Source organism: Brienomyrus brachyistius, chromosome 6 (genome assembly GCF_023856365.1).
Source record: "Brienomyrus brachyistius isolate T26 chromosome 6, BBRACH_0.4, whole genome shotgun sequence".
In the NCBI taxonomy this organism is placed as follows: Eukaryota; Metazoa; Chordata; class Actinopteri; order Osteoglossiformes; family Mormyridae; genus Brienomyrus; species Brienomyrus brachyistius.
The window spans coordinates 17008080-17028062 of NC_064538.1; the positions used below are offsets into that span (position 1 = coordinate 17008080).

The 19983-nt window shown below is 40.4% G+C and overlaps 2 protein-coding genes across 4 annotated transcripts in view; both read right to left on the reverse strand.

Moving 5' to 3' along the window:
* The window catches only part of cxadr (CXADR Ig-like cell adhesion molecule), a 33922-nt gene extending 25215 nt beyond the window's left edge, over window positions 1–8707 (reverse strand). Inside the window, exon 1 of the mRNA XM_049016428.1 lies at window positions 8540–8707. Within this exon, the coding sequence (XP_048872385.1) occupies window positions 8540–8693 (154 nt within the window). The 5' untranslated portion in view covers window positions 8694–8707. The remainder of the gene's footprint in view (window positions 1–8539) is intronic.
* Window positions 8708–11462: 2755 nt separating this feature from the next.
* On the reverse strand, window positions 11463–17188 carry btg3 (B-cell translocation gene 3). 3 transcript variants are annotated; one of them, XM_049018408.1, is made up of 5 exons: window positions 17051–17188; window positions 15646–15853; window positions 15198–15335; window positions 14245–14446; window positions 11463–12530 (listed from the first exon to the last, which is right to left on the reverse strand). In XM_049018408.1, exons 1-5 carry the CDS (start codon window positions 17076–17078, stop codon window positions 12324–12326), a joined length of 783 nt encoding a protein of 260 aa, XP_048874365.1. In that variant the 5' UTR covers window positions 17079–17188; the 3' UTR covers window positions 11463–12323. The 3 variants fall into 3 exon arrangements, with proteins under 3 accessions (XP_048874365.1, XP_048874364.1, XP_048874366.1); XM_049018407.1 differs by lacking the exon at window positions 17051–17188 and adding an exon at window positions 16109–17023; XM_049018409.1 differs by lacking the exon at window positions 17051–17188 and adding an exon at window positions 16182–16351.
* Window positions 17189–19983: the final 2795 nt, after the last annotated feature.

Consider the following 19983-nt stretch of genomic DNA (forward strand, 5'->3'; position numbering starts at 1 on the left):
TCACAGGGGCTCATGCAGCACTGCCCAAGAACCCCAGCCCGTACCTACTCCTACTCCTACAGCAGATGTGGTCGGCACTGACCTCTCTTTGGAGAACAGACTTAGTGTTTATTACGGTCTTTAAGTGTTTTCCCAATATAGGAACCTTTTTCAGGAACCAGGAAATTCAGTCAACTGTAGGCCCAAGGAGACTGCTCCTTTTTTCAGTTCCCAATCCAGAGGAGGTACTTTTCATTTGACTCACTTGGGTGAGGATTATAGCGATAAACATTGCCAATTGGTTGACCACAAGCACCAGGGCTAACTTGGATATTACGCAGAAGTGCCAGAGAGAGACAGAAGTAGTGGAGCAAAAATTAAGCAGATGTAATTTTTTTTGCATCTCAATTATATTAAATGCATCAATGAATACCTTTTTTGCTTGCATCACCATATTTCCACATCAGAATATTCATTCAGCAACAGATTAGACAGAAGTATATATCACTGGTGCCAAAAGGGAGACTTGCCAGTGCTTATTAGCAGAACAATGTTACATCGTTTCTTATTCTGTGAAAAATGAAAGATTGATCTACTGGCAAGATGCAAGAATGAATTATAAACATATAAATTATAAAAAACAGGGGCCAAATAAAACAAAATACTACATCACGTTTTGAACAAATGCGGGACTCAAGTTACCCCATATATACACAACTTGACCCCCCAATAGCAAAAAAAAAACGTGTCACCTGTTCATCCTCCATTTGTAGTACTATTACTCTTGTTATAGAACAGAAGCCATGGCAACCCCCAGGACAGCATCCCACCAATGAAAACTATATATATATATATATACACACACACACACATACATAGTTTTCATTGGTGGGATGCTGTCCTGGGGGTTCTTTCCTTTCCACAATTTGAGGACACTTTGTTGTGTGTCTTTGACCCTTTAATGATAATTTTTTTTAAAAAGCGCAATGGCTACACAAACATTAAAAAAGTCTCTACCTCTAAAAAAACAATAGTTCATCTTCACAGCTCTCCAGAGGCGCCAACTTCAAAACTCAGAATGTCACTAAACTGTTTGATCTTGATGCCACAGATCGGTATACCAGATGGGATCAAGTGGCAGCCGAACGTTCTAGAAAGCACTGGCTGGGTCATCCTGTCAATGCAGAACAAAGAACGTCACGTGACATTCCCATATTGCCACTCGAAACCCTCTGTGACTTGCGGGGAAACGGTTCAAGAGAGGAGAGTCCACTAGAATCACCACAGCAGCAGCCACTACAACTGGCTGTCCCCCGATTTCTAGAATAAATCGCTTCATTTGGGAGACAATCAGCAAATTCATTACAATGACAGCCTGCGCACAGAAGTGGAGGAATTATCTCCAGTGTTCCTGAAGACAGCAAATTTCAAGACTTCCTAAGAAAACAAACATTTTACCATACCGCCTCTCTAAGCCTCTATGATCTTCATTCTGATTCTCTTCTTTGAGTTTCATCTGCCTGACTGTCAGGCTGCACACAGACAATTCCACTCTAGCTGTCTGATGCATTTCCCTCTGGGCTGCTAATTGCATAACCTGTCAGTGACTCTGAGAAATCTCTCAGAAATCGGAAAGAGCTTTAGGGAGAACAATTTCTTCCAAGAGGGGCACAAAAACCATAAAAACATTAGTGCTCTCCCTCTGCTTCAAATTCGGCAATAGCTCTGCAGGATAATTGCCTGCGCAGAAAAAATCCCAGGAGAATCTTTCCGTAAGTATAGCGCCATATGACAGAAATCAGATCTGCTCATCACTAACTTCCTGAAAGGCCATATAGGACACATGCAAAACTTGTCCATATATATTTTTAAAACCATGCTTCTATGAAGATCATCCATGCAAGTGGACTTTCCAAAGTAGCACTATTGGAGCTGATATTAACATGAACAAACTCACACCTCCAAATCCAAATGATTTTGGTTATCTTAGGAGTAAAAGTCCACAAGGTGGGCAGACAGCCCCTGAGGGCAGATGGTAGAGGCTTGAGAGCTGGTAGCAGCTCAAGCCATCTCACAGGTCAAGACAGAAAGTCAATGGAACCACCCTTTGCCTGGCATATTTGTCGATCACTAGGTAAATGAATAAGGAAAGGTTGATGCAGAAGTTATGCACCATGTTTTGAGTCTGAAACTTTAAACAAATAGATTAATGATATATGATAGATATATGACTTTGTCTCAACTAGATTAAACTATAATCTGGGAACATTCAGTCCTCCAACACAAAGAAAATACAGTGTACATTCATACAGTACCAGTGAAAAGTTAGGACATACCAAGTCACCTGCAAAGGAGAGTGATAGTGTCACATTACATGACCTGTCCACCTGACTAATCCTGCATTCAATTATCTCTTGAAAGTCGGAAATTCTGAGGTGCGTGACGTCACATCCAACCAATCTTCTGTTCAAGCTACACATCTCGGAACAAACATGGCTGCCTCCATGAATACGCTTTTGTGTGCTGTTGCTTTATATTTTAGCAGATTTGGTGTGAGATTCTTTTTTCCGAGACAAACAAACAAGAAACACAAACTAGTCAAACCACATTAAAAGTTTTATAAAATATTTTAGTAGATCCATAGCGATTTTTTTTTTTTGAGAGGCAAACAAACTAGAAACAAAAGACATTTACAAGTCTGGTAAAAATCTGCTATTGCATGGTAGGATACCGTTTACGGTCATGATAAAATCGACCGTGTGCAGTTACACTTCATCCATCCATCCATTTTCCAAACCGCTTATCCTACTGGGTCGCGGGGGGTCCGGAGCCCGTCCCGGAATCAATGGGCACGAGGCAGGGAACAATCCAGGATGGGGGGCCAGCCCATCGCAGGGCACACTCACACACCATTCACTCTCACATGCATTCCTACGGGCAATTTAGCAAGTCCAATTAGCCTCAGCATGTTTTTGGATTGTGGGGGGAAACCGGAGTACCCGGAGGAAACCCCACAATGACATGGGGAGAACATGCAAACTCCATATACATGTAACCCAGTTGGAGACTCGAACCCAGGTCCCAGAGGTGTGAGGCAACAGTGCTAACCACTGCACCATCATGCCGCCCCTGCAATTACACTTATTACTATTAATTCATTTAACAAAATAAACATTTTTAAATAATAATAAAATAGAATTACTCTTGATGCTGTAAGCCGCCATGTTGAAATGACGTCACGGGAATCTCGGACAACAAAATTCTGTTCAACATCAATGTCAGAAAGGAGGGGTGTTTCCAACGGGAAGTGACGTTTTTGTCCGAGTTCTGTCTCGGAGAGAGATAATCGAATGCAGGATTAAACCCAGCAGAGATGGTTTTGGAGGAGTCTGATCAGAAAGTGAAGGAAAAGTAGCCAATGAGTGCTCAGCATATATAGTTGACCCCCTTCAGGACAGATGGAAAAGTTTCCCAGGAGGCCACCTCATAAAACTGGCATATAGGAGACAGTAGGGTCAGCCAGTCCCTGAAGCAACTGGGATTAAGGCTTTTGCTCAATAGCCCAGTGGTGACATCACGGGATTTGAACCAGAGACCTTCTGAGTCCAAACCCACAGAGCTGCTCCCCCCACCCCTAAATGAATTTTTTTTTTTTAAATACGTTTTTTGGTCAGCACATAATTCCATATATGATATTTTGTAGTGGTTAAGTCTTTACAAGTATTCCAAGATGCCGAGAATAGTACAAGTAAATCTTTCTGGTTAGGTGTCTCCAAACTTTTGGATGATACTGTATGCATGTGCATATATATATGCTGTGGATGTTGTAGTAGTCAAGGAAGAAAAATGTGCACAAAAAAACAGTGCAACATGACACAAAGATGATAAAGGGTGTATGTTGAATGCCATGGAACCCAGGGTGACAGCTCACTCAGAATGAGGAGGAACAAAAAACAGGTCCAGATTGGCTGATAGGAAACACAAAAAGACTAACTGGGGGCACTGTAAACAAAAATGAATATCATGCGTGCCCCTGGTCTGCCCCAACTCAACGCCTATGCTCCCTTCCCATCACACACAATGCACAGTCTACCCCTGTTACATTTCTCTGGATACATGCAAGATGAAAAATGAGCTCTGAACCGAAAGCATCTCTCCACAGACATAATGAGAAATTGGCACACCTATAAATCACCAGTCATATCTTAATAGATCGTAACTGTGGCCCCTCAGATACCCGGTGCCTCTGTCAACCTGAATAAGATGGGAAACAGTGCAGAAAACCACAACGAAGTACCACCAGCAACACAGCATCAAAATGCTAAAATATTAAGGTGGCCTCACTGCAGAATATTCATGACTGATTTCTTCATCATGACAACACAGAGACGATCAAATTGTCCTGGATGCTAATTAGATTCTATGTGTTCCTGCTTTATTTCCAAGGACAGGCTTTGAAGGTGAAGATAAGCACCGGGCAACACACACTTAAATTAAAATTCAATCATGTGACTTACACAGCAACCACCAGGGAATTTAATTTCAGAATCTGGATTTCAACAGTCTTCCAGGTATATCAAGCGCCATGTTTCCTGGACCAACCTTCCAATTCCCTGCACAAAATATACGAGCAAAAAATACTGCAGAAATGCCCGCAATCTTCCTTGTAACTCAATGTTTGTTTTTTGGCATTAACAGAATATTACGCGATGGGGGGGGGGGGGGGGGGGGGTCACATTAGAGGTTCTTTTGGTTTACAGAGGAACTTTTTTCCTAATGAATGATACAAGTTACCAAATATGCCTTGCATGTCATACAATCCTGCATCCACATAGTAGCTAGCGACACTTCAGGAACATACAAACATTAACAATTAATGACTCCTCATTTAAATGGGCACACAGCTGCTCAGCAAGTACACTGGGGGAGACTCAAAAATCTAAGTCAGACCAGTGGACACCTGAAGGTCTCCCAGTCCACAACACAGAAGACTCAGAACAGTCAAGTAGTATGGTACCTTGCATCAGGCTGCTTCCTCAGAACAATGTGGATTAATACATCAGCAATACAGCAGCAGATTACTATAATCTGAATGCACTCGCATTATACAAAAACGGCTTTTGAAAACAACTTAAAATTCTGCTTTAGCATAGGACTGAAATATTAAACGACTGCATATCAAACACTCAAGATAGATATTAAGCTCCCTGTATCAGATTTAAATTTTGATATCAAAACAACTGCCTACTCTTGGGTCATATTCCTGAGTGATGCCTAAAGGTTAGCAAGTACAAAGAGTTAATTCAGGCCAGGGGCGACCTCATTCGACACAGATGCCTAGCGCCACCCTCCCCCCCACAACCACACACCCTTGTGGCTAGCCAGGAGCTGTTGCTAGGATACCTGTGGAAATTGACTGGCTGGGGACTCACACAGGCACAGCCTTATCAGGTAACACGGTGACTAGCTTGCAGGAGTCTGCTCAGCGTTACCTCCTGCTCAGGGGAGGGGGAGGGGGAGACTACTGATCTCTGAAATGTTTAGTACAAAAAAAATATCAACCACATGAAGGGAAAGCCTAAGGTCGATATGCATATGAGCCCAATGTCAATATATACCTGTCAAGAAGAGGAAAAGACCCACCTGACTGTTTCATTATCATTCTTCACTCACACTGTTTGACAGAGATCTACAGGCTTGATAAATGACTGTTATTTAGACTTTGACCAGAGTCAAGCACAACTTGGGGAACAAGTTTAGATCTTTACTGTGCATTCCAGTAAAATATTAACAGGAATATAAAAGCAACCGTTTCAGGCTACCTATTACAAAAATTTTAAAACTATACTGTTTCTATCTAAAGGTCAAATTCTGTAGCCTGGGTAAAGGCACATTTACTTTAAAAGGGTAGTCTTAAAATATCAACAAGATTCATATAAGATTCAAGATTCAAATCTTTCTCTCAGATATAAAAGCACCCAGACACGCCAGTTTCTAAGGATCAAGTAATAGCACAAACAGCATGTTCTCATTTCAAAGAAGATAGTTCCAAAAGTTCAGGGAAAGACACTGATAAAGCAGAATCACAACAACGTAAGAAGAATACATTCAGTAAACTGGACAAGATAATAAGACGTAGAAACCCGTGATATACAACCAAAATCCTCCTCTGGCCAATCATATTTTACCATTAATCCAAGTCATGACACAAGCATTACAAGCATTAACCTTGGGGAATGTGGCGAAGTTTTACTGATACAAAACGAGAACTGAATGAGCCACTCAAGAATAGATACAGCACTAAGAGCAAGTACTCCATGCAGTCTCGATCGGCTGCCGTGCAGAGTAAATGGCACGCCAACTTTAGAAGCAACAGCTTGCTTGCCTTAGGAAGTGGGCCAGCCTGCGATAACGAGGCCAAGGCACCATTGTAATGTTAATGAGCTCATATAACCTACTCAACACTAAATGGAGAAAACACAGTCCAGACCCTAATAATAGGAAAAACAAGGCCCATAAACCACTCTTTGTATTAATCCTGTCTCCCCAACAAAAAACACTGTAAAACACTAAAGTAGAGTGAACACAACACACTCTGGTTTGAGTCTACCAGTTATTGGTAAACTGTAATGGCAACTACCTAACAATAACTCTGGTTATTCAGCTCCCTCCACTATGCAAGCAGATACTAATGATACTTATCTACCCCGGTTTCGCTTGTCTTCAGATAATGGGATGGGCCAGTTTCAGTTCAGATTCCAAGCTATGTGGAACAGCCACAAAACAGCATTGCTAAAAATGCATTCAGGCTACAAGCATACTGATCTGCCAAAGACTTTGGTCCATGTCATAAAATGAAAACATTACAGTTTGACAGAGAATCAATGTAATGGTGCAGCTGCTTCAATGTGGGTAACTACCGAAATCAATTTCACCTTCTCACAAGTGACACCAGCCACAAAAGTGACCAGTCAAACACCATTTAGACCAGCGGGTCTTTGGGTAACCAAGACACAACAGGACACACAATGTGAATTATCACTGAATGAATCTTACAATGTTAACGTGACGAATTCCTCTGCTTGAGGCAGAGATGGATACAGTGTCAAATCAGTACATTCAACACTGTAGTATAACACAACCCATATTTCATTCCAAAAAAGTAGGAAATCTTTCGACTTAAAGAAAAACTAGGGATGTTTGAGACAAATTAATCTGTTCTGATTAAAAACTTAATTCTGTTTCAACTGTGTTTGAATGTACGCCAACAGACACGAAAGTTATAATCATATACAAAGAATTAATTCAACACACATATTTGCCAAAAGGAAGGTTTGACATCATTCAAACAGCAACACATATTACAGCACTGTTTCCCTTTCATTTATTCATACAATTATTGATTTCATATGCGCACACACACTATTCACTTTTATGCGGACCGCCAAATCTGTGCAGCATACTTCATGCGAAATTTTCTCATACGATTTCGAAAACAGCGCTTCGTCGTATAGGGGACGTTCAGTATAGTCTGGCAGATGGCAAGACATAAAACCATACATAACGCTTTAAATCCCAGTTAAGGTTTAAATCAGATTAGGTCTTAGTGTTAGCTATTATACAGTTGCTTCGGCGCTAAATTAATTTAATTGGTAATTACATTGGTGCACGATACCAATCAATTTGATTCAATGATTTTCACGTTATAACTGCCAATCATAAACTTACGTTTTAAAACGTAGTTGCCAATTTTCCAATGTATCATCAGCACTATAACTCCAAAATAATCTTTAAGAAATCTGTTGTTATATTTCCGTATTATCAAGTTACGAAGGGGAAAATTAAGGTCATGTCAGAACTATGTACCTTTAAAATGCATTTTCATGTATATTCAACAACTAGAAATTGCGTCACCAGAATAAAAACTGAGGAAAACTAGTTGACGATGTTTCGTGGTGGTCGAGAAGGCGAAAGTGGGTCTAATTTTGGTCTTGTGTAAGTTTCACCGGTTTACAATACATGTTCACCTATTCATTATTAATTACAAAATATACTAAAAACAATTACTATCTAGAAAATAATACAAGGATGACGGGTAAATAAAACATGAATTATTTTAGGACTTTTGAAATCCCACATTCTCAATAAAGTTAAAAAGAAGAGTCGCGACTTGTTGAGATATAATTACACGATACAGAAATCACAGTAAAATGTCGAACATTTTCCAATAATTTGTGCAATGAACCTTGATGTATTTGTAGGTGTAAAATTAGCTTGGATACAAAGGCACCGGTGGGATCCATAGCATCACAACAATGCTCGAAAATAAAAGGTACAAGTGTTGCCTGAAAAGATTAAACATATAAGTTGAATAATTGATAAGTAATTGCCTGGATTCCAACTTAATTCGTCGACTTTCTAGACTTTCAACTTTTGTTTTTCCTGGTAACAGGCAATTACATTTTAAATAGGTTACTACGCCATTCTGAAGTACTCTACTATGCCGATACCTTAGACATATAAAAACGACAGAGCGGGAAAAATATTCGGAAAAACTTACTGGCACACAGAGCTCCAAGGACCAAGGAGCGGACGAAGAGCGTTAAGAAAACCATCCTCCGGCGTCGAGCGACTCCCGTGTCTCGCAAGGCTGCGTTGCGCACCGAACTTGGGAAGAAGCACTGTACTGCCCCGCACGAGCTCGCTGTCCACATTCCGCCTCGTGCCCCGCCTCGTGCCCCGCCTCAGCAGGTGGACGGACGCTGGAATCTGACCACGTGACTTCCGGCCGTAGGTAACCGGCGCGGCTTCCCTTAGTGCTCATCTTTTGGCAGCGAATGCCTGCGACGCCTCCTGCCGCCCGTTCTCCCGACGCGCAGGTGGTCCGTTCAGAAATAGCCCCTGGGGATGGAAAAAGGGAGGGTAGAAAATTTCTCTTTCACGGAGGATGAAAATGGATTATGTCCAGTTGTAATCTACTGTCACAAAATAGGCAAACTAAACGTAAATTACGGAATTAATGAATATAATGTATAATGAATGAGGCAGAGGGCTCGGGGTAGCACCGTTGTCTCACACCTCAAAGGAGGATGGGTCGTATCCACCCCCTGCTCTGGGGTGCATTTCCCTAAAGCAATTATGAAAGTTGTTAACTTGAGTTTTACGTATGAAAGCCTCCCAATCCAAAAACATGTACTTAAACTATTTGTGCTATTCGATGAGCTAGTGTTGGGTCTGCCTGAACGACTTTAAATGAAATCAAAATCCAATCCAAATTAAATATTGGGGAGTTCACCCCCGCTTACATACCCCTTCCCACGTCCCTGGACCCGGTACCCCTTTCGATGCTGTACCTGATTAACGGCAGTAAGCATGAGAAAAGACGTTCCTATCTATAGACAAAGGTTTTCATAGCATTCACGTACAACGTGATACCTATGAACAAGTTAAAATACAATGTCTTTTTAGTTATTGACAAAATAATTCTAATTCATTAAATGTTCAATTTGCTGAAGCATTTTCAATTGCAAAAGGTATGTCCATTGCGCGTGCGTATCAAAGGACGCAACACTGTTTCCAAGGCAACGCCAGAGGATATTTCATTTTTGTTCGATAAGCTTAAATTAAACCTCGCCTCATTGGGAAGCATATCTGTAACATAATAAAACCTACAACCCAACCAGGCAGATCTTGGGTATATTATGTTTCAAGTTAATCGATCACCAAGAAAATTTGAATTAGAGAACTGACATTACAGGTGAATTTCACTGGAGATCGTTATATGACTATATATATAAGTGCCTTCAGAGAAAATTAAATATTAATTGATATAAATCGTTTCGCTATAACAACATTTGAAGTAGAAGCCTACAATGAACAAAAATGAATATCAACATTATGCATTCAATCGTCTATTAATTTGTATATATAGAGAATCAACGAGCTAGTCAGTGACGTGCGAATAAGCATTATGTTTAGGAAGCTATATTCCATGTCACACCTACATAAGGAAGCAATGTGTTTCATCATTTAAGAAATTTTATTGGTCCTAAAAATCGCTTTTAATAAGACGATATGTCAAATCTGTACATTTAATATTTCAGTGAAAGATAGGTGACTGGAAGAAATTGTAAACACGTGCTAAAATAAACATTTAACAAGTGTCGGCTTTTGTTGTCCAAATGTTTATAAAAACCATTCCCATGCATGTAAACGTGGATTGTAAAATGGCTACATCTACTGGTGTTTGTAAGCAATTACGGCTAACCGAACGAAGTATTTTTCGCCGCATACAAAATAGCTATCATTATTGGCACACAAAAGATCTTCCCTTATTATAATTTTTTTTGCGTATGAAATGGAACTGGCTGCTCGTTTACAGTTTATCAGATGAATCGCTGAAAACTCACACTGATCTATGATTTGATGTCATTAGGGAAGCACGGTAAACATTGTTTTTCCTCTGCCAGGTCAGGAGGCGTAACCTCACTTCCCAACCTGATAAACCTACTCAGCCATCCCTGGAGTATGCCGACCATGTCAGTTACCCACCTCCTCCCTCCCCATGACCAAAATGTGGCGGGTGGTCCACTCCACTCAGGAAGTCATTGCCTGTCAGCTAGCGGTGATAAAAGTCTTCTTTGCTGTCAAGGCGAAGACGAGGGCTGTCTAGATCGCCATAGATCCCACCAGGGAAGCAAAGTAAACTCCACTGCCAAACTACTGCCACAGAAGTAGTAAAAGTCCATCGCCACATATCATCTTCACAGCCTCTTTACTGAAGCTAGGCAGTTGAGCAAACTCGCCCAGGAAAAACCCCCATTCTACCACAATCACAGTACTTATGTATAATACCACAATTCCAGTAACATTCCTGTGCCTGGGCTGCACAGTAGTTTTTGTACATTGATGTTGGTTTCACTTCTGAGTATGAATTACAGGTATGTTTGCTGTTGTTTACACCATCATCTAGTACATTATCCTCACACCTCATTGCTATATAGTCAGTGTCCAGAGTATATTCTGTGCCACAGCACAATTGGTTCCATAACGTTTTACATACTGGTAAAGTGTTTGAGGCCCACTTAATAGTGAATAGCACTCTGATCATATAGAAGCCTTAACAAAGAGGTGAGCTTTTAATAAAATGCTTTATCCATCTTAAACAGAATTTGGTACCAGAAAGCCTGATTGTTATAGGAAACACGTATCTAAAACTAAAGCGCCTTCAGACTCCAAGTTCTGCCTTGTGCACTATAGGTCACCATAACTGTCAGATTCCCTCCCCCCACCGCAATTCTATATACTGTTTCTGTCAGTCGTCATCGATCTGCTAATATTTCTCTCCTGCTCAGGGTCAAACCTGCTTTACTTCCTAAAATAGTGTCTGACTGACATTTTACCAGCCTCCCATAATTTTCCTTAGAGGTTCTATCATCACATATATTCAAATTCTTAAAAGGAAAATCCACTATGCAACAAAGTTTCATATGATCAATATTTGTTTTATTCCAAACATGAAAATACAGGTCAAATTCTACACAGCCCCTAAAACTTACCATCCAAAGCACTTTTTCTCCTAACAGCATGATTCTGGAGAGCCATTATTAAAATGGCTGTTGTCAATTTGAAACTTCGGTCAATATATTGATACTTTGGGCATATGATTTCTTACATAAGACTTGAAAAAAGCACCTTTAAATCAATATTTTTAAAAATATCTATATTCTGACACCAAAACAAGAAACTGTAGTTACATTTCACGGCTCATAATACAAAAGGTAGTGAAAAAGCAATTGCCCTAATTTGCTAATGCACAATAATTTAATATTTCCAAGTTCCATTAAATATATCCATTATACTTTACGACTAGTCTCAGGAAACTTTGAAACAACATGAAAATACAGCTGCAAAAATGTCATTTGATATACAAAAACAGAAAAATACTACCTAGGGAAAATGTGTTTAATGTGTCTTATAATTTAGGTTTTGTGAACAATACATTATAATTTGCTGTGAATAAATATAAAACATTTGGTCATTTTTAACAGTACAGACTCAAAGTCACATCAGAATAACAATGATCCTGTTAAATATAAATACAGCACATATTTCTAAAATTCATATTAAGTTCACTATGTTTATATGCAGTAACCTTACACAGTTTTCTGTTAGAAATGATCTAAAGTGCAAAGACTTAACATTAAAAAAAAAAAAAAAAAAAAAATCGACAAGTAACATTTTCTACAAAAATATTTTTTTTGTTCAAAAAAAAAAATGAAAAAAAAAAAGAGGTTCACTAAGTAGTGGTTCCTTTCTACAACACTGGATGGCTACCGCGAATTCTATGAGTGCACCAGATTAGGGGTGCTGCCCCAGTAACTGTTTACACCACGAGGCCCCGTCAGAGCCCAGGTACTCTGCCTGAAGGAGGCCATGGGCTTGCCATGTGAGCGGAAGCCATAGGCGTGGTGATGAAGGCCCTGCCCTTTACTGGGCCCGGGTTTTCTCCTGGGTGATGGGTGCCACATGGGCACCACAGGGTAGACAACCTGCAAGAGATTCAGAAGAATGTAAAAAGCAGAAAATGTGGAACCATAAACCACTTATACCCATACAGAACTTCATTCAATCACAGGTAAGGCATGCATCCATCTTCTAACTGGTTAGAATTGCAGGGGGGCTGGGGGCCCAGGCAACATAAAATGTAAGGCGGGGGCACACCTTGGACGGGCAACCGAAATACACCAATTAGGTTAAGCGTATGTCTTTGGACCGCAGGAAGACAATGGAATATCAGAGAGAAACCCATGTGAAAAGGGAACACACACTAACGCCACACTAAGGACGGATAAAACATTACTGGTTTCACAGTAAATCATGGTAAAATTCCCAACGGTATTTCTGTTTCAAATTTTAATTATTATTAAAACCATGGTTGATTACCGCGCTTTTAAAAACTCACATTACTGTCCAGCATCAACCAAAGTTGGCAACACACACCCAGATACAGGTGCATAGGCGCAGAACGCAACATGGGTTTGTTTTTACGTCTGTGAAAACATGACGGAAGGCTAAAGCAGCGTATTGCTGGCACCGTGATAAAATTTACCCAGTTTCTTGTTACAACAGAATAAGAATCGTGTTATAACAAGATCTGTATTTCATTTTAACAAGAAAGTATAGCTAATACTTTTGTTATAACAAGAATTTCATATCTCATTACAACGAGATACGAAATAATGCTGTTAAAACAAGAAAGGCTTGCCTTATAATACTAATTTATCTGGTTAAATAGAGAATCTAAACGATTTGATTAAACAACTAATGTAATAGATATATTATGTTTAAATTTATTCACTCAACTCTTTGTCATTATAATTCCAGTAAACCTGTAGCTTTACTGGTACTACTCTCCAATGAATCCAGCAATGCGGGAAGGTAAATTATTGATCTTGGGTTTATTAAAATATAAGTTTATCGAGATTATTTCAGCGATCATCAGCTCAGCCAAACTGCAGAGAGTGACAAGTGAGACCAGCCAAAACTCACATAGTTCACAAATGTATTAATTATCCATGAGCATGATCATTTCAGTGGCTGAGAAAGCATGTTGAGGAAATTATGCTGCAAAACCACAAATACAAACGATGCATTTAATGCAATTAATTGCTCATCCTGACTACTGCTGGGGTCACAGCCCCTTATCCAGTGGTTTGTTGAGAAAACTTCCCCCGTTAACTTCTCAGCACCATGAAGGGTTTTATTTTTACATAACACATTGAAATTGAAAGACTTTCTGCCCCATATTCAGAAAATACAGTTTTACTGATGATGACTGATTTTAATGATGACTGGAAACTCTATATCACTCAGCTTTTGTTTTGGGGGTCCTTTACTATAAACCCAGTATTCCATTCTAGTGACATTTATTGGTAAGTTACTCATACACAAGTTTGGTGTTACATGAGATGATGTTCCCTTAGGACCACTGTGTGATATACCGACACAGTACAGGACAATAATTGGAGGTATCCACAAGTGCAGAAAAATAAAAAAAACACAGGACAGTGCAAGGTAAATGGGCCTGGACTTAAGACTATATATGCATGATGATGATGATGATGATGATTTACTGGAAGCTCAGCCAGGCACGGCCAAACTAAATCAGAAAAAGCATCATTAACTTTTAAAGGGCCCAGACCAAAGACGACCTCTGAAACCCACACAGCAGATGAGAAAATGTAAAGTGTGCAACAGCAGTACCTGATAGAGAGGCCGGCCCTGGACGAGAGGAGCAGTGGCCGAAATGTCCCTGGTGCTGTTCTCCTCATCCGATGAGGAGCCAGAATGATAGTCGGACGTCACCCTCTCAACCGCACTGGTCACCTCCTTGGTCACGTCTTCCTTGTTGTCATCGTCCCCAGAAAAACTTGCCACCGTGAAGGCAAGATTCATCTCACCATACCTTGTGAAATATAGTAAAATAAAAAAAAAGTGATTCTTCATTTGCCATTTTTACAAGAATGAGTACAGAGACTTTACAGAGTACAGAGTGCTTTAGTTTACTTTTCATGTATCCTAACTGTTTTTTCTGTAAGCCACATATGGGTAAAAGCAAAGCTCGAGATCAGAGCTCAGTGTCAACCTTTCATCCAACACCCCTAGAGCATTTTAAGGGCCAGGTGGAGATTTGGCTATTTTGCCAAAAGACGGAATGTGAACTGGCGACTGAGTCAACCATGTTCCAGTTGCAAAGCCATTTAAGCAATACCAGTTCTAGCCAAGGTCATGGTTAGCCTACGTTAGCAACACCAGTGGATCGTGCATTATGTGATATTTTGCACACAAAAACACCACAGCAACATGTCCACAGATAGAGGTCGGACAGTACTGCATGTACTATGGATTTCATTTGATAAATAAAACTAAAATTCTAATAAACTTAATAAACTCTAATAAAAGTTTTCCCTTCTCTTGATAAAAGGCGCAGCCATCTTGAATTCAGAGGTTGAGGTTAAATTCCCCCAACTTTGAGTCGGACCTCTGATCTCATGACGTTCCAGTTGAAATTTCAGACTGGAAACTTGGAAATTCAAAAATCTGGGTTGAAGTGGAACACATCATCAATGCTATACTAATGCTCTACTAAAATGATGTGGAAATGAGAAACCGAAATAAAACCGACTCAGTGCAGCACATACTGTGTATAAACCCACCTGCAGCACACCTCCCCTGGGTCCACCCACAGCGTGAGCTCTCGAGGGAGCCCCAAGTCTTTGTACAGAACCCCACTCTCCTCACAAGCCCGCTGCAGCTCTGGATCCTCCCTCTGAAACTTATTCACTCGTATACACCTGCAACAGACACAGCCCCTGTGCATCATGACTGGAAAGCGAGATAAGTAATTTTATAAACTACTCCATGTGAACCAATAAGCAAAAAACAGATATAACCGTCTTCAAAAAATATACACTAAATGAACCGGTTGTAGTTCGCTAACTGTTATGCTAGTACCCAGGGCCCCACAAAAGCATTTCATATTGGACCCCCAACCCAGACCAATCCATTTATTTTCCAATTTTTTTAGGACCCCCATTACTCAGAGGCCCACGAGATTGTCTTACTCCTGCCCCCAGTAGAGTGGATGACACCCACATACAGTACCTGAAAGCCTGACCCTTGCTAGGATTGTCTGGATACCAGTGCCCCCTATATTTCTCCTGTAAAGCCACAGTGAGTCGTTCCACAAACTTCTCCACTTGCTCAGCCTTTAGTTTCTCTGCTTTCCTTATGAGACGTTTCAGGAAGAACACCACAGCTGCGATTTCCTTCCTCATGTTCAATGCTGTGTGCACTTGGTCAAAATATAAATCTGGCAGGGAACAAAGAGAAGTGATTAAAACACTATACTTATATAATGGGTGCGCGTCACACAAATATTCTCAAACTTCACTACTGGTAAACCAAGTATTATATTGCAGTATGGAGTTAAGTGTGGTTAGAGCAGATTGCTATCACCGATACATACTGCCACGCGGTCTCGCGCCACCCTAAACAACAATTCGTTACCACGTGTCCTGCACGCGCTGAAAATCCTGACAAAACACTAGAGTTTTGAAATACCGACCAGTTGAAATAAAATAATTGGGCGTTAAACTCGGGCCGACGTTTACAAAAACCGTATTGACCATCCCGTTTACCGTGCCTATCACATCTGTCAACGCAGTCAGAAAGCGAAACGGAGACATATGTCAGGACCTGGAACGCAAAATGCAAATATCTCGTTTCACACAGATAACGCCGTATTTCACTTAATACAAAGATAGCAATATAGTTAAAAATTCTAGAAAGTTTAATTGAACGCAACACAGATTTTGTGACTGTTCAACGGGCTGTCTACAAGTAGGCGAATGATACTGCAATATATATAGTAAAAATAAATAAAGGCTCCCGCTTTGAGTTCTTTTTCAAACCTAACGACATTTTATCCGGCGGGACTTTCCTCTGGAAAGGCGGGCTTAGTCACACAATATGAGTCTGGGTTTTCTTCCACTGGAACCACATTGCTGACCCTGAATCAGTTCCAACATCAGCCGCAGCCTGGGCAGCGATGGGATCTCGGCTCATTGGGCAGTTCCCAGCACACTATTGTAATAGCTAGACTTTTTAGAAAAGTACGGTCATACTGTTACAGAGGAGAATGCCAGGTTAATTAAAATTTCACCATCTAGGAGCAGTGAGGTGGCAAGTCATGTGCAAAAAGTTAATGAATCATCAGGACACGCGAAATTCCCTGAATACGATGCCCTTTCAGCTTATTCACGCCGCTGGAGATATCGTTTTTGTTTTTATAAATAAACAGTTCGTTAAATCATCATTGCCCATCGTTAAATATAAAGTAAATTCAAAGTAAGGCTACAGACTCATCATAGACAAGGAGCTCGGGCTGGCTTTATTTGTAATCTATTAGCCCGTACTTTAGGGCGCGTGCGCATGATGCTTAAGCGGGCTGGTTTTAAAAGCGCTCGCCTTAATCGACCACCCCAAGTCAAGCCATGGCGTCACTCACCGCTTCCACCGGCCGTCGCTGTCACCATACGAGTTGCCGCAGCTCTTGCCCAAAACGCTACCCGCTAGTGATCCGCTCTCGTTCGCACTCGCCGCGCGCACAAGTCTGTGGACACAGGGGCTGCGGCGACGTGTGACGTCATCGGAAATGCGCGGCAATCCATCAGGGTTGTAGTAGCACCACGAGGAGTTCAGTCACGCCCACCTGCTCTTTATCGTAAGGAAGCGTCGCCTCTCCTTCACAATAGAGATGGGCAGTACGAGTGATGTGATTGAATACCAGGATTGGTGTCGTCAATACCGATATTCTTAAGTCTTTTGTGTGCATTAAATGGTAAGAATGGAGAATGATACTGGAGGAAAAATTCACAACGCAATATTTGATTTTTTTGCAATAAAAAATGTAATATTTATAAAACAAAGGAGCTGGAAATTTACCCAAAATAAACTATACCCAAAGAGAACGTATCAACCAAAATTCTGTTAATCAGCAGAAGCTGGTATTGCACAGTGCCAACAAAGCTCATACTTTTATTATCGTCTATATGGAATCTAAAGTATTTCCATACAGAGCAAGACAAATGTCTTTCAGTGACCGGTTCTTGTTCACGTTTTTCCTGCTTTCTCATTTTTGTTAGTCACTGAGTCCAACAGCAAGGACTTTTTCATGCATGGTTCGAAGAGCGCACACAGAGCTTGTGTAAAAGTAGCGGCAGTAAAAGTACGTTTTAGACTTAACATATTTGATTATCGTTAAAATTGCAAGTTACATTTTGCAAGACAATGTAAAGTATGTCTTAGCTTATTCATGGTCTCAATCCAGTTGCCTGTTGCAGTCCTTGCGATATGTATAGGACATGAAAATTAGTGCATGCCGCAGTTCACCGATGTCAAGTTATAATCCGAGCAAAGTTTGTAGCTATCGGAAAGATCAGGGGCCAAGTCAAGTTTACCTGGGGCTTGACTTTTGTTTCTGACTGAACGACGCACTTGATCCCGAGCAAATTACTGCTGAATAGAGGAGCCAATAGCATAATGGAAAAGAGCAAGGAATTGAGGAAGACTGCTGAAGATAATGTGGATGTCGTCAGATCCTAGCTCAAGAAATGATACCCTAAAGATCTTACAAGATGTCTGGCCTTCGAGGGCACGGAGCGGGGAAGCAGCACAGAAGCCGTGGGGTCAGGTAAACGAGGGATTTATTTGGAGACCAACAAGGAACAACACGCAGCACAAAGGACAGGTGTCAATCAATGACCGGACTGGGGAAACATACTCTAACGCGGACTCAAATACACCAGACTAATTAAGAACAACGAGTAACATCTGGTAACACTGGGATTCCACGTGAGGTAGATGAGGGGGCGTGGCACACGGGGAGGATCGGTCGACCAGGGCATGACGCAAGATACCTCAGTGAATCTGGTGATACAGCAGCATTTTATTGTTCAGTTGGACAAAAGGTCATGCACAAGACACCAGTGCACCGTGAAACTTCAGCTAATCAAGACCATGAACCCAAGAACAAGAAATGGGTTAAGCAGGACCACAAAACAGGTTCTCAAACTGAGAGCATAGTCATTAAATCATCTGAGCTGAACAAATCATTCGGGGCTCGTTTTTATTCACTCTGGGCTTCAGTGTTTTTTTAAGTGTTGATGTTATATTTCTTACATTACCCTTTCCATGTATCCTATCCAGCCCTTTCCAGCTAACTACAATTAGATCACAGCACATTGGGTGTGCGTCTGTGAATATTTTTTTTTCCGCAAAATGCAACCTGGTTCTTCTCTGTTTCTCATTAATAAAAGGCTTCTTCCTTGCTTTATTGGGCTTCAGCCCTGCTTCTAGGAGCCTGATACGGACTGTCCTAGCAGTGCACCTCACACCTGCACTTCCTATTGAAGGTCACTTGATGTCATCCTATGATTCATGAGGAACCGGCCATCTCTGGCATTAGAAAGTCTTCCCTCTACCTGGCTGGTTTTAGGTTGTTCCCAGTGTCTCCTGCTTCACCTTAATCAACATGATGTTAATGATCACTATGCAATGTTTAGCCTACTGTTATTTTTCAATTAGATTATATTATAACCCAAAATAGGTTTGTTCTAGATCTTAAATACTATAGGGTAGATTTATTCTGTTCAACCCGCATGTCACACAAACAATTTAACTGATTAAAAGTTATATTTTTATTATTTAAAATATTGAAAATATGACAGAAACAGTAACAATAGGCCTACCAGTTATGTTGAACTGATTGAAGCATTTTTTAAAAATGTGCTTGCTGAAACACACATTAGCTTCTGTAATGATTTTAATATTCTTAACAGGCTTAAATGGAACATGATCATTTAACAGTGTTCTGATCTTAATCCAATGCCCCAGCAATGTATGTGTGCTGTCCAGGCATGTATGCATTAATAAGAGAGTTTAAATAACACAAAGTTACTTTCCCTAGTAACTAATTATGTTTATGTACAGATATTAGTAAAGTAGGCCAATTGAATTACTTTTGCAGTGTTGTATTCACAACTCTGAATACAAGTCACAGAATTCAAGAATTACAGAAAATTTTATGCTAACCTCAGGTATATCCACTGGCTAATGGAAGACAATTATTTTGTTTTGGTATCTAGGAAAAGAGAAGATTAAGCTGTTATTCTATAGGCCTAGAGAAACTTCAACATATTACTCTAGTCTTTTCATTATTTTCTTTTCATTATTTTGTTGTAACAACCTGGCATGTAACCTCATCTGTTTTAATGGCCAAAAAGTGGATTTTGTGGTCTGGTTTTTTCCCTTTCAAATCAAGAGTCAGATAAGTGAAACATAGGGCTACTAATTTTGGTGGATGAAGGTTTAAAAGAACAACAAAAGATTTAGAAAAATATATATGTATTGTCACAGGACGAGGTGAGAGATCGCGAGCAG

What these genes read in the sequence shown, in the direction of transcription:
- btg3 (XM_049018407.1), bottom strand. Translation starts at nt 16,229, where the DNA reads ATGTCTCCGTTTCGCTTTCTGACTGCGTTGACAGATGTGATAGGCACG. An exon ending in CAATTATTTTATTTCAACTG is followed by an intron (nt 15,854 to 16,108) that starts GTCGGTATTTCA and finishes GTTCCCTGCCAG; the next exon opens with ATTTATATTTTGACCAAGTG. An exon ending in AGGGCCGGCCTCTCTATCAG is followed by an intron (nt 12,531 to 14,244) that starts GTACTGCTGTTG and finishes AATCTCTTGCAG; the next exon opens with GTTGTCTACCCTGTGGTGCC.